The sequence below is a fragment of the Daphnia magna genome, linkage group LG2 (assembly GCF_020631705.1).
Source record: "Daphnia magna isolate NIES linkage group LG2, ASM2063170v1.1, whole genome shotgun sequence".
Taxonomy (NCBI): Eukaryota; Metazoa; Arthropoda; class Branchiopoda; order Diplostraca; family Daphniidae; genus Daphnia; species Daphnia magna.
The window spans coordinates 2,377,580-2,392,519 of record NC_059183.1 but is presented as its reverse complement, the minus strand read 5'-3'; the positions used below and the strand labels follow the sequence as shown (position 1 = coordinate 2,392,519).

Genomic DNA, 14,940 nt, shown 5'->3' with positions numbered 1-14,940 from the left:
AAAAACAATAAATGCAAGTCAAGAAGAGCTCCCTCCGAATTTCAAAGCTTCACAGCTCACTGGAATAAAGAAGCGGAGTAACTTAATTTTCTCTTCCCAAAACATGTTTCAGCTAATTTGTGAGGTAGAGGAATCATTTATGAAACTAGCTAAACGTGATTGTTTGTTCTTAAAGGATTCATATGAGGCAATTTTGTTATTAATTTCTGAAAAAAACTGCCATTAATTGGATGTCAGCGACACCATAAGATTTTAATGAATGATGTTGTGTTCCAATATTTAACTTTGCAATTCAGATGTATTGCCCAAAACAAAAATTTTTGCTATCGTAGAAAAGAACCGCAATTAAGCGCATGCGAGGATAAAAATTAAAAAACAAAGAAAATTTGCAAGACGATGATTGTATTGTTACTTACATTGATACCATGTGATATAATTTATGTAATTAAAGTTAAATTGAAATGTAATAACAAAGAAATATAGAAACTATACACTTTGCCTGAGACATTGACTGCCACTGCACTGCTATGAATATGTTATGACATTTACGTTTTGGCAGTATTATTGGATATAATGATTCTGAGGCATTGGCATGAGATGTACTTGTTACCTGTAGTACGTTAAAATTTAATTATTCACAAGAGATTTTATTTTGACTGAAAATTTATTTGAAAATTTATTTGTCCAGCTACTAATAAGTTGTTGTTAGTATGAGCACCTTGTTTTTCTGATAGGGGAACAAGTTTATTAATAACATAATCGTGTGTCGCTAGAACTTCTCATAGAGTTAGGTAGAGCACATTGCCAACTATTTTGTCGAACAATGGGTAATGTTTTGCTATTCTGTTACCAATCAGGATCGTGTCACTATTCTGTAATTGGTGAAACAGACAGATTGGAACTGTCTTTGCAGTCACATTACTTTTTAGCCCAATAATATAACTAAAACGTAACCTGTTTTTTTTAGGTATAGTAGGTATTTCTTTATTTATATCACCGCTGCTTTTGAGTTCCATAGAGTGGGCACTAATTGGGCTGTAGTGTTAGTGCTCTATTTCCAAATGATCGCTCCTAGCGAGGGGTTGTCGATTCGTCATTTGGGTGTACGAATTAAAAAATAAAAATATATTTTTAAATATATTGTCGCGGTTATTGAAGCTACATGGACTAGTTGTCACGTCCGGCGCTCCTGTATCAGTTATTGACCGCAACTCTACCCGAGATTTCCGACAGTCTTGTCAGCGGATATTTTTCCCGGTAGCTGCTGTCCACAAAAGTGCATAAATACTTGTATGTGTCCCTTACTGCGCCCCAGTATACTTGTATCTGTTGTAGTGTGGTGTACGTTTTACGATGAATAAACGTGTCTTAGTCACTACCCGGGTCTTGAAGTAACTCCCCGCGTTACAATATTTTGTATTTTTTCATATTTTTTCTATTTGTTCATACTTTTTGTGTTTTTTCATATTTTTTTACATTTTTTCATCTTTTTTCGCATTTTTTCCTATTTTCTCATATTTTTTCATATTTTTTCATATTTTCCAGATTTGCTAAATTTTGTGAAACTTTTTAAGATCTTTTTTTATGTGTTTTTCATGCTTTCTTACAAAAAAACTCTATTAACCCTTAAATAATCAAAAATATACATTTTCTTCAGCAAATGAAGCCAAAATTCGCTGTAAAATAAAAGCAAACAGCGCCGGGACTTGAACTTCCGAATCCTAGATTCTCTATCCCATGTCCTTAATTGCCTTAGCAATATAGCTACCACTTTCGATAAAATGTAATAGTAGGAAAATTATGAAAAAAATATTTATCAACAAAAAACTTGAGACAAGACGTTTTTTTATAGTTTTTGCGCTCTATAGATATACTCGACCCTATAGAGTAGTAAAACATTCTAGGTTGCAGGTTCTCCACAAATGCGAAAATCTCATTTGTGTCGAAGTTGGTCTGCTGCTGCTGCAGAGTCTTATGGAGAAACCCACTTCTTCACTTTAAAAAATAAGTTTTCATAACTATAGTTAAGATTTTCCCCCTTTTCTTCCTAGCAGTGGGTACCCTATTCCTTTTTTTATTTCCAAATTTTTTTTCTAGCCCCAGTTCTATCTGGTTTTTTTTTATTTAACTATTGTTTGTGAATGGTTTGTTGCTCATCCCCTTGTAGCAGACGAATTTCTGGCAGCAAACAAAATTCTTCGGCTAAAAGAGACGAGCCACTTACAAACAATAATAAAATAAAAACAAAACTAGATAGATCTGGGGCTAGAAAAAAAAGGGAAATTAAATTATGAATAGGGTACCCACTGCTAGGAAGAAAAGAGGGAAATCTAAATTATAGTTATGAAAACTTAATTTTTAACGCGAAGAAGATGGTTTCTCCATGGTGTATTAGTATGGTGGAGCAACTTATTATTTAAGAGCCTATCTCGAATGAAGCCAGTTTCCGTACCAGGGGGAGAAGCTTAGTGCCTAAGGCAAAATTCTAAACAGCCAATTGCAGGGCTCGTCGCCGTTTCTCTGCTGCCCCCTATGAACCAAAATACTAATTTCTTTTAAAATTCGAAATTTCGGTTAACGTTTGTTCGAAGACGGCCATTTTATGTTTAAATGTGATGTATCCGTTTGATTTATGAGTGGTTTAAAAGTTATCCAAAAATAGTGAAACGGTGCTTTACTGAAAATTGTTATACTGGAAACGACAAAGAAAATGGCCCAGCTATATTCTTTAGAATACCCAAACATCGTCTAGAGGAATGGAGAGGAATATTTCAAAAAATGGGACTTTTGGACTCGTCACGCCTGTGCTGGCGTCATTTTGATGAAGAAGACATCATTAAGGGTAAATTTATTTTAGGCAAATTTTATCCACAACAACTATGGCGACTGAGAGATGGAGCTACACCAAAGCATCTGTTAGGTAACTATGTACAGTATCCTGCACAAAAATCCGAACACCGATTTAATTTTTTAAAGCCACCTATTGACGGGGTAGTGGGTTTTTCGTTTGTTTTTCTTTAAGGGGGAGGGTAGACGGTGTGATGGACACGTCAGGGCAGGGTTGGGTAAGTCTAGACATTTAAAAAAAGGGCCTTAAAGGAAGAAGAAACAACAGTCGAGATGCAAAACAATTACGTCAATTTTGGGGACACCTATTTCCAGCCTTGTTCAAAATCAGTTCACTACTCTTCCCCACACAGAGTGTACGAAGAGTTCACAACCTATAACTGAATCGCTTTGCACAAAGGTTCTCTCTAACAAGTTTGATTCATGGAGCCATTAAATTTAAGTCGAGGTTTTTCTTATTTGTTATTTTATAATTAATTCTGGTTTCAGCCAAGTGAAGACCTTTGACGTCTTGCTGATGGATTCTGCTCCTGTGCCTATATCACTACTGCCCTCCCTGGTATTTTAACACACTTTACAGTGATTTCATCTGTTGTTATAATTCATTTCCTTAAATTAGATCCTGGGTCCAGCCAAGTGACGACCTTTGATGACTCCCTTTTGGATTCTGCTCTTGTGCCTATCACTTCTGCTCTCCCTGGTATTTTTACACACTATACAGTTATTCGATCTCTTTTTTATAATTCATTTCTTTACGTTAGATCCTGGGTCAAGCCAAGTGATGTTTGGAGACGATTTTCCGATCGATTCTTCCCTTGGCCCTGATGATCTCATAGGTATTATTACATACTTGTCATTCACTCAACAGTTATATTATTTAATTTTTTTTGTATTCAGATACTGGATCCGACCAAGAGCCGCTCGGTGACGTTTCACCAATTTATTCTCCTTTGTTGCCTGATATTGACGTTCCTAAAGGTTTACCTTTCCACAACCCCCCTCCCCGTATTACAACTGTAGAACAAGAAGCAGACGTTTTTCTAAGTAAATTTCTGTTTCCTTATGAATAAGTCCTTTAGCATAATCAGATAACTTAAAAAGACTAATTGTGTCAAATAACTCATTACCGACATCACAAACTACACTACTCATGACATAAAAAACGAAAACAGTTTGACACTACAGTCACTAGTCACAGTCAATCACTTTACGTCTGCTACGGTACATTGTAAACAAGTACCTTTCAAAAAGTTTCCTGGAAAAATAATAGCTTTTTTGGAGATAAAATTTTTTGTATTATATCAGCACAGAGGTATAGTTCGCGATTCCAAAAGATTTTGTAATAAAACTAACTACAACTTAATTAAATATATTATTTTTCATTTCCCTCCTATAGGGCCCGAGAGGACAAATACCGCAGGTCGGAATTCAGCCTTGGCAAGTCAGCATCCGATCTTGGTCTATCAGCTCTAGGTTCTGGCATCGAACTCGAGCTAGCCCTGTTGGTAAGGCTGGCCCCTTTAAGGGCACGGGATCGTCGTTGCATTTAGATGCAAGTCATGAAACTAACAAAAAATACCAAAAAGATTAGAAATGTAAGTACAAGAGTCACAATAACTATTTTTTAGTGACCATAAAATAAAGATATGGCGGCCTAGTGCCTAGTGGAAAAAACGGCTAACTGGTAGCATTCCTTACCTTCTAATAGTTTTAATATACGATGACGAAATCACGAAATTTTTCAATCTAATAAAACGGTAAAGAGTATATGTCTGGTCTTACACACGATGGAGGTAAGAGGATCAAGTGCAGAGTCTGCAGACGACAAGAAAGGTAAATACTAAACAGTGGCGGGGTGGTAGAGGAAAGAAATTCTAAATTGGAAAAAAATCTGAAACAAATCTTTATAAAGGATTTGGATTTGATTTGAAAAAATCCGGTTTTTTTTTGTGGGGATCAAATCCGATCCAAATCTAAGCCATTGAAAAATAAGGCAAATCCATATCCCTTAAAAATCCGGGAGGATTTGGATTTGATTGGATTTTGGATTTGATTTGAAAAAAAAAATCCGAAACACTGGTTTCTCTGTTCTGCCAGCTTCTGTAAGAGCGATAAGAAATGCTGTCTGAAATGCAGGGTTTCACGATGAGCGTTATGCTACCGAAAAATGGGGGGAAAAAAGGTTAAATATATAATATAATTACCATACCAAAGAATTAGAATTAAATTATGAAATAATTCACGGGATAGCGGAAGGAGATCTAGAAAATTAAGGTTTATAATTGGTGACACAAAGTTTACTACAATTCCCGCTAATACGTGTGTGTGAAGCACGTATAGAGCAGTAAAACATCCTACGTTGCACGTTCTCCACAAATGCGAAAATCTCATTTGTGTCGAAGTTGGTCTGCTGCGGCTGCAGCGTCTTATGGAGAAACCAACTTCTTCATGTTAAAAAATAAATTTTTATAAATATAATTAAGATTTTCCCCCTTTTCTTCCTAGCAGTGGGTACCCTATTCATTTTTTCATTACCCAATTATTTTTCTAGCCCTAGTTCTATCTGGTTTATTTTTATTTAGCTATTGTTTGTGAATGGTTTGTTGTTCATCCCCTTGTAGCAGACGAATTTCTGGCAGCAAATGAAATTCTTCGGCTAAAAGAGACGAGCAAGTAGGAGCAACTTACAAACAAAAATAAAATAAAAATAAAGTAGATAGAACTACACGCGTAATTACACGCGAATAAAGATAAAACAAAAGGAAATCAAATTTTTGAAATGAAAAGTGTGCTAGTTTGACAGCAATATGGTAATTGAGTTGTTAAAAAGAAAAAAGTAGTGTGTAAAAAATATATAAGTTTTATTATCATGTTAATGAAAAATTTCCTTCTTGTTCCTGTAGTTAATTGAATTAATCACTCAGGAAAAAAAATCTATTAACGGATTAAACATTTTCACTTAGAGTTATAAATAAAAAATTTATAAAATTTTACTCGCATTGATAACATGACATAATATAGACTTGGACCGACATACTCACATCAATAAATCTCTAGAAGGAGTCCTTATCCACCATCCCAAAACCGATGGACATTTGTTTGAAATGGTGAAATGTAATGATGAAAATATTACTTGGTGGACACTAATCTTTTTCAAAGAGGTGATTTTCTACACTTACTGGAATTCTTTAACTAAAAGTTAAGGATTCTAAGATACTCTTAATTAAAAAATACAAGGAAACCCTGTTTTTGCTTAATCTTGTATTTAGGTTTTCGAAGCAGTAGCAGTAGCGAGCGCCAGATGGTGTCGTCGTAGCCCTTGTTTTTCCTCTGATTAGTTGTTGCCAGGTAACGCGTCACCGCCATAGGAGGTATACGAGTTTACAGGCCTTAAGCATTAAGTAGGCCTTGTCCAGACACGGTTCCAGCTCACAGTCACAGCTAAGCATGCAAGCAGACGATCGTAATTCGTGTTCGTGGTTGAAACTTGGAAACAAACGATTTTACCTTGGTCCAAAGAAAACCCTATGGCAATAGGTTTTTTTTTTTAATTATACATTCTCCACATGGGAAGTAGTTTGTATATGCTTGATGGTACGTTATCTTAATTAGTAGGCTCACAGAATGATAGATACATTGGATTGTAGTTACAACCTATTGAAAAATTGACTAAACTCAAATTGTGATTCTTTCTGATCAGCAACTATCGTATTATGTCGAATCTCAGGTTGTTATTCACCAAAATTGTAAATGGCTGTAATTTTGTGATAACACTTTATGCACAACGACCAAATAACATAGGATGCAAGTTTCTACAGTGTATGTAGTAATTTCCTTACCTTTGTTAAAGTTTTTTTTTAGGTTATTGTGGATTTATTCAACAGGGGACAGACTCGGTGGATAAAAAAGTTCTATTTGTGTAACATATTACATTGATAACAAAACATTTTGCCAAAAGTTAATCAAACATCTGGCCAATTTAGTTTTAATAATTTGTGTTGAAAATTACTGAAATTTCCTATCAACTCCTGATAACTAAACAGTATATTCTTAAATCTTTTAAAATCTTTCATTATTGTGTTATTTTTCATCATGGATATTTGACAGTAGATTAGAACAAGTTGTTAAAGAAAACACCAATAAATAAAAATGTCAGTTGTTTCTTCACACAATGAAAGAAAACCAGTTTCATCATGCACTTTGTGTGGTTCATATCCCAAGATTCCATTATTTACTCCAATTGGTAATCATGAAAATGCCTGATTTGTGTTGCAAAATTTTTGTTATATCGACCTGTTTTTTATTGTAGGTATTTTCTGGGATATAGAAAACGTTAGGATACCCAACTGTCACCAGGCAATAGCCGTTGTGGAAGCTATTCGCCAAAGGTTTTTAATGAACTATCGGGAAGCTGAATTTGTAGTTGTTTGTGATGTTCTTAAAGAAAGAAAGGAAGTCGTGATCGATTTGAATAATGCACAGGTATTTAGACGTGTTATTATGTTAACTGAACAATTTAAAATGCCAGCTTCGGAAACGCAAATAATTTCGAACGTTGCAAATGGGGATGAATAGGGTTCTAAACTACATTTGGGTTTCTTTGCAAAAAAAGGTTAATGTTGACTTAAAGTTGTCTACAGCAGAATTAAAAATTGTAATGAATTGCTTGACCTGCCAATGCCACCATCGTGCATGCGTTCATTGTTTGGACAATGGTGAAATCATTCAAGGGTTTAATCGTACAACTATTTCAGGAATCGCTAGTTAGTGTCTTTCCATTTTGGTGCCCACAACTCAATGAGCTCTTTTCTTTCCTGTATAGGTTACTGTGGTACATGTAAGCTGCACGAATAAGAACGCTGCTGACGACAAATTGCGTCAGCTGTAAGTAAAACTGATGAATAAATGTAGTTTCTGTTGAGAACAATTTTGTATATAATAGATTTCCATCGCTTCTTGAAACATTTTAAAAATATAAGATTACTTATCTAATCATGTAGTGCAAGCTTTAGATTTATGCATTTATTTGTTACTGAATTGTGTATTAATATTGCAGCATGAGGCGATTTGCAGACAACATTGGAATTCCATGTGCTATGTTGCTTATATCCTCGGACGTGAATTTCACTACTGACCTTTCTGATTTTAAAAATCGTAAAAATGTTTATGGTAAGTTACAGTAAATGTAGTATCGTAGAAGATGGTCTAACTATAATTGATTGCACTCCAATATTCAGTCATCCTTCTGCATCAGCTTTTGGCATCGAAAGCTCTGTTAATTTGCTCCAACGAACATTATTTATTTGATGATATTATCGGAAACGTACCTCTTTTGAAAGACGCAAGAACGGTAAATTTGCGTTTAAAAAAATTCTTTTTATAGATGAATTGAGCGTCATTCCATTCAACTGCTGTCATTTGATAAAAGGAGTATACGGATCCCGAATATCTGGATGTTATAAATTTGCCACTTTTCGTATCACCGTCCCAAGTCCGCCAACGGGTTGAGCAGATCGCTGAAAACTGTGGCGGAAAAATGGTTCAGCTGCAACGTGGCCGTGGCGTCATTCGTTTTAATAGTCTCAATACCGCTCAAAGGTAAAAGCGCACGCTTACTTTATACTTAGATCACAAATTTTGCCGGCGGCATACTCTTTGTTTTTTAGTTCGAATTAATTGTGTAGTTAGACTATGCGCTAATACTTTCCTCCCCCTAAAATACGACGTTGACACACTGCTTTAATTGATATTGTGGAACAATTAGACAACGGCTTTGCCGAAAGCTAGTCGACATTTCCTTCCACCATGTGCAATACCTACCTTACTCGTGTGTGATAGTACTCGCAATTGTAATTCAAGGTCGTTCATAGTTTGGTCTTATTCTTTTGATACGTTCTCTGAACGAGAAGAGCTGTATTACGGATGCAAGGTGAAGACGTCTTTGGAAAGAAAATATCCATCGATTATCGCCGTTCACCATACCAGTCTACTGCTGTGCCTCGCACGCCAAACGACCTGAACGTCGTTCACCCCCATACCAAGGAGATGATAGGAGGGACCTGCAAGCGCCATTTTACCCCTTTTCCACCGCCGCCTAATCCAGCCAAAGTGGCTCCTCCTCGACTTTTGAACCTTCGCCCACGTTCTGCCAATCGAGAAGAAAAGGAGGCACTGCTTGGCTATGAAGAACGCTGCACCAAAATGGTAATTTCTCGAATTCTTGCGAGTTTGACTAGACATGGTGTTGAAAATTATCTATTGACTGTTATTCTCGGTTAGACTGAGCAAGCCATCGTAGACGATACTTTTCGACGTGCCGTTTTAGATGCTGACGGGCCCAATAGGTGGGACTATTACCGAACGCCGTCCGAATATCTTGTCGAGAAAACTCCTCAGGGCCACCGAAGAATCCGTGGTAATTACAAAGGTTTTGACTCGTTTTTTACCAATCAGATATGTCTTGTCTCCAATAAGATTGCTTTTATTAACCAGCCCAACATCAATCAACTTTAAATTCCAAAATTCAAGATAATCATGTCGATGGTAAAGCAGAGAACAGAGCGGCTTATATTCCATTTCCTGCACCAAGCAGTGAAACTCCCATTCAAACCTGTGCTGCAGCACCCGCACAGTCATCTTTCTCTGCCATGCAATCTCCAGCTTGTGCATTAAGCTCTGTATCCCCTGTTGCTGTAGATCTACATGTTACCAATCTAGATCAAAGTATTGGTGCAAAGGAGATGAAAACACTCATAACGTCTGTGTTCAAGCAACACGTAATGGTAAAGTAATCGGTTTTTGCGAGGTTTTTTCCTTTTCAATTAAACAGAACATTGGTTATATTGTTGTTTCTAAAAATGTTAAAACGTGAATTATTAGGTCATGAATGTCACTGTTCATCTTCAAAGCGATGGACACCTTGCTGCCATCGTGCGCGTACCCTCGATTCAGGATGCCCAGTACTGCGTGTGCCAGCTTCACAGACGCAAATTAGGAAGTAAGCGAATTATGATCGCATATGATCAAAGCAGCTATGGTTCAGGTCCTGGAAGGAGCGTACCAACACCTCTTCAGATCAGGTCCGAATTTGATGTTACATGTACACTGTTTCGTTTGCTTCACCTGATACCGTTTCCACCTGTTTTTATTTTATTTTTAAGAGCCCAAGTGAACGCGCTTCTAGCAGAAATTCCGCAACGTCGTCTTCCACTTTTCAAGTTCCGAGAGCTGTATGAGCAACGCTACACTACGTCGGTAATGTACCTTACGTTGTTTGTTTTTATTAAATTCGATTAGTATGTTCATGATACATGTTTTAATTCAGGTTAGCTTGGCTGATCTTCATCGACTGCGCGATATTCTGCATGTCACCGACGACATTCACGGAAGGTGCGTGGTCTTTCTTCAGAATCAGCATCCTCCCAAATCGCAGCAATCTAGTGGAGATGAATCAAATAAAGATGTAACGATGTTACCAAGAAGTAATTCTTCGACTTCAGAGGTATGTTGTTTTTTGGATCAATTCATCTTTTAACTTTTATTCGGGCTTATTGAACTACTTGTGCAGCCAGAATTGTCGGTGTCCGAAATGCCGCGCTGTCCTCTCCATGATCCTATTCCAAATCATGTGTCTCATGGCTGGGCCGAACTAGAGCCTTCCCCAGAACTTCCATTGGTCTTCTCCACACTTCACCAAATTTCACTTCACACTCACTGTTTGTTACAATCGCACGGAGGAACCATTCCCTTGGCTAGGTTGAAACTTTCATTTGTTATCGTTTAAAGCTTTTTGTCCGATCCACTTGTTTCAGTATCGATATTTTTTCGAACTTATTTCTTGTGTTAGTTAAGTATTTTTTTTTTTTTTTTTTCTTGTTTTAAAAAATACTTTCTGTTATTTGGCGTGAAGTTTGGCGCGATGTTACGAAATGGAAATTGGTGAATTGAATGTGAATGAAGAAAAAGGAGTACCACTTGAACATCTGATCTCTTGCGTAAAAGGAGTCGGCATCGTCGCAGTGGCAGGTCACAAGCGACTACAGTGGTCGGGGAAAAATGATCAAATGTCTAATAATGGTATCAGAAATGGAACTACTATTTAAAAATTTTATTTTATTTATTAGATTACAATTTTAGAGCCCTTGCAATCGCTGAATCCGTCATTGCTGCCTCAAATGTCACTTCTCTGTCGAGAACTTGTAGACTTATTGAAAATGGCTCCACAATCTCGTATTCCTTTTTCAAAATTTATTCCAGCTTATCATCATCATTTTGGCCGCCAATGCCGTGTAGCTGATTACGGATATACCCGCCTCATTGATTTGTTAGAGTCGTTATCCCACGTTGTTCAGGTGAGCACTTCGTCCGTGTATGTTGTCACGAAGATTTTTTTAAAATAAAACAAACTTCTTTTTTAGATTTTAGGCGAAGGTTCTAGACGCCATGTTACCCTTAGCCATAAAGCACAAATGAAGCGTTTCACATCAGATCTGTTACGAAATTTGAAAGCCCAAGCCAGTAAGCAGATGAATGTTTCAGTCTTCCCAGCACTTTACGAGAAAACCCTAGGTCGTCCATTTGATCCGAGAGACTATGGTCTTTGCCATCTGAGTGATCTCTTGGCCCAGGTTGTAGAAGCATCCGTGGTAGTTATGACCACGGCTGATGGGGAAGAAATAATTGCGTTGCCGAAGCGCGAACAGACGTTAGACGAAGTGGAGCGTACCAAGCAATTCGCCCTTGAGGTTTATCTTTATTATTACTATTATTAAACCTTGTTTTTTCTGGTCGTTGTCTCAGTTCTATCCGTACACGAAAATCAAATAATGGTGTTCCATCTTTAACAGGTTGTTGAGCTGTTGAAGCACGCTCCGCAATGCAAATTGGATTTTGCCAAATTCATACCTGCATATCATCATCACTTCGGTAGGCAGTGCCGCGTTTCAGACTACGGTTGTCAAAAGGTTTTATTTGTTTATTTATTTTAAATTCAACTTTTTTGTTAGTTTTTATTCTAATTTTAATTACATTTTTCATTTATTTAATTATAAATTTTTTTGATTTTGTTTTTCATGTATATTTTTTTAAATTTCTCTTTGGTTTCATTTTTGCCTGGTGCTATCTTTGCTACCAAAGCGTAACCAAAGAAATTCATTCTAACTTCTTTCCTATTTTATTTTTTTATGGTATTGGAATAGCTGGTGGAGCTTTTCGAATCGATTCCAGAAACCGTTCAGGTGCAAATAATTCTTACCTTAATTTTGCCATTATCGAATTAGGCTTTAAAGGAATGTATTGGCATATTGAAGGTTTTCGAGCTGGATAACGAAATAGAAAAGTACGTACAGCTGACCATAAAGCAACGTATGAAGATTTTATCTGACCAAGTTACGTGGCTGGTCCGAAATCATACTGGTCATCAGCCTCTCTTGCTGAATTACTTACCAGATGCATTTCGGATTCATTATGGCTTTGCTTTGAAACCAGAGCAGTATGATGCGAGGAGCTTAGATGAACTTATTACAAAGCTAAGGAATCATGTTCAGGTATGTTTATTTTTTATTTTATTTTTCTTCGAAACTATTCGCTATAATTAAATAGAGTAGCCCATATTATTTTGATCGCCATATTACAGTGCGTCATGGTGAAGTAAATACGAATGTTTAGATTCAAAGAATCTCCAGTTTTGAGAATTAAAAAAAAATGTCCGCTGGCGATAGAGTGTTTACCGTTTTATTTGTGAAAGGAACGCAAGCGGCAGAGTTGCTGCTTTTAGATTCAACAACTTCTTTTTTTTCAGGTTGTTTATTCTGAGAGAGGGGCTGAACTGGCACTCATTGACCAAACCGCTCTCTCGCAAGCGAAATTCCGTGTGGTTTCTATTCTCTACCCTGTCTTAGATGGTTCAATGGCACTGCGCAAACTTCTTGAAAAATACAAGAATACCTATGGTCAAGAATGTCCGTTAAACTTCCTCACGGATTACATGGAAGACATAGTAATAGTAAGTCTTTAGTAATGCATTCATAATGTGCAAAACTAGATATATATACTTGATAATCTTTGTGGATTTTGATTTTCTATAAAGCTTGAAATGAATCTCTCTTGTTGGAGTATCATGTATTTCTGGTACCGTAAACTCTGGTAGCAGAAAACGTTTGCGATTTCCTCTTCTTATTTTTCTACTGTTCGGAGTCTTGTAGTGCACTTAGAAAATGTTCTACATTTTGTCTTTTATTTTATTTTATTTTTTATTTGTTAAGGTAGATAACGAAAGCGACACGGAGCCCGTCGTTCGGTTTGTTCCCCTCTTTATGTTTTCTCGTCAGGTTCACATACTTTTGAATGAAAACGGAGGGCGTTTACTGCTTGTTAACCTCGAGACTAGTTATCTGGAGCGGTTTGGAGTACAATGTCGACCTTCCTATTATGGTCATTCCAGCATGATATCTCTTTTGCAATCCATTCTGCACTTGATCGTTATACGCGGAAAAGGGCCCAAACGTGTAATTACTCTTCATAAAGAAATGGCAGGTTAGAGCTCGTGCAAGATTTATCATTATTATTTGTTTTAATTCTTTCAAGGGTGTTTTACCAAGTATCTTGCACATATAGCCCATCAATGTTTTAATCGTGAACACTATTCGTTGAAATTTCGAACTCAGTTTGCTATTTTATTTTGTTGAAACTTTTTCCATTGCCAGGTTTAATCCCTCCCCATGCTCCACCAGCACCGAAGCCATCAGGAATTAAACCTCCTGCACACTGGTTGATCCAGCCGCCAGAAAACAAGCCTGTTAACCAAGAAGATATTAACCCGTACGATAAAGGTGGGATGTGTGAAGATCTGAAGCAGTTTTTCAACTCCAGTTCTGCTTCTCCTCTCGTAAGTAACACGCTGCCTAATCGTCCAGCGTCGTAGTAGCAAGATGCACTACAATTACTTAATGTTTTACCGTGTCCTTAGCTTTGGTTGCTTTGCTTTCCACCCTTTTTCTTTGGCTCTCTATACGTTTATTATACTTGCTATACGAAATTCCTGGTAATAGATGTTATCCCCCGTCCCAACTTTTATTCCTTCGGCGTCTTGGAGTCCGGTATGGAGCATGGCTATGGGAATCCCTCTTAGCATGTCACCTACTTACGCTTCTCATGCAAGCTATCCGCCTAATTGGAATGCCAATGGTTTGGCGTCTAATTACCCGTGCAATTACTGGGTAAATAGGGCTTATTTTATCTAAAGAATATAAACATGTTATCCTCAATATGATGTGGTAGCTTGCTTTACTGGTTTTTCTATTCAAGTTTACAGCGTGGCATGCGCCCTGTACTTTTCCGGTACCCGTCACTCCTGTTTCGAATTTTACGTCGCCTGGAGCATTAGTCAAGGAGGTGTGCTGTTGAATGTTGATTGCGGGTACTTACTGAGCATTTCTTTCTTCTTTTTCCGTTTTAAGATCGAAGATGCGGCTTCTGGTCCAGGAATACCTCCTCCCGCGTCATTACTTCCTCGGCCATCATTGATCATGACCTCCCGCGTTGAAGGCATGGCATCTAAAAGCCCCGTGAGAAGTAGGATTGCAGCGCAATTCCGTACCCCAGCGATCAAACCCCTTAACTGAAAGTCACGTTGAGCTTAGCCCCCGAAAGTAAACGTCTAGTATGTTGCAATTGCTACCAAAATGCCAAGTGTGCTTGGCATTTGCAATGGTGATTTTAATTAAGATCATACGTAGTTTCAAAAAACTTTTGTTTTGAATTACCTACTTGTTTTGCAATGTGTTTCTTTTTTTTTTTTTTTTGTTTGGTTGTTTTTTTCTCTTTGCTATGCCTTCAGTGTTGCAATGACTTAGCTGGAATTTATTACATAGAAAGAATGTATTTGCAAATTCGGTCTTTTATTGAATTTTGTCTTGTCGTTTTAGAAGACAGTAATAAATTGACAATTACTCGAAGGTCCCGTAGCGGCCCGATGAGTAATTGGGATTATTGGAGTACGATGACGAGACCTTAACGGTGTAAATTAGCAATTGGCCCCGATTAGCTCAAGTCGAGTTAACCGCCTCGCCCTGAAAAAGGACAATCGGGGCTGAA

The 14,940-nt window shown here is 37.2% G+C and overlaps 1 protein-coding gene and 1 pseudogene across 9 annotated transcripts; both read left to right on the top strand.

Annotated features, from left to right (window-relative positions):
- The first annotated feature begins 3,364 nt into the window (after positions 1 to 3,364).
- On the top strand, positions 3,365 to 3,929 carry LOC116917778 (annotated as a pseudogene).
- A 2,339-nt stretch (positions 3,930 to 6,268) lies between these two features.
- Positions 6,269 to 14,727, top strand: LOC116917451 (meiosis regulator and mRNA stability factor 1). Of its 9 annotated transcripts, none has more exons than XM_045170165.1 (26): positions 6,271 to 6,441; positions 6,698 to 7,090; positions 7,157 to 7,329; positions 7,670 to 7,731; positions 7,904 to 8,016; positions 8,085 to 8,197; positions 8,276 to 8,445; positions 8,757 to 9,051; positions 9,127 to 9,274; positions 9,340 to 9,629; positions 9,727 to 9,926; positions 10,008 to 10,101; positions 10,172 to 10,348; positions 10,415 to 10,602; positions 10,757 to 10,923; positions 10,984 to 11,198; positions 11,265 to 11,591; positions 11,694 to 11,810; positions 12,045 to 12,083; positions 12,156 to 12,392; positions 12,647 to 12,850; positions 13,110 to 13,380; positions 13,551 to 13,732; positions 13,896 to 14,063; positions 14,152 to 14,238; positions 14,304 to 14,727. In XM_045170165.1, the coding sequence occupies exons 2-26, from the start codon at positions 6,997 to 6,999 to the stop codon at positions 14,466 to 14,468; spliced, it is 4,296 nt and encodes a 1,431-aa protein (XP_045026100.1). In that variant the 5' UTR covers positions 6,271 to 6,441; positions 6,698 to 6,996; the 3' UTR covers positions 14,469 to 14,727. The 9 variants fall into 9 exon arrangements, with proteins under 9 accessions (XP_045026105.1, XP_045026100.1, XP_045026101.1 ...); XM_045170166.1 differs by having other exon boundaries at positions 6,271 to 6,889; positions 6,958 to 7,090; XM_032922915.2 differs by having other exon boundaries at positions 6,271 to 7,090.
- The last annotated feature ends 213 nt before the right edge of the window (positions 14,728 to 14,940 follow it).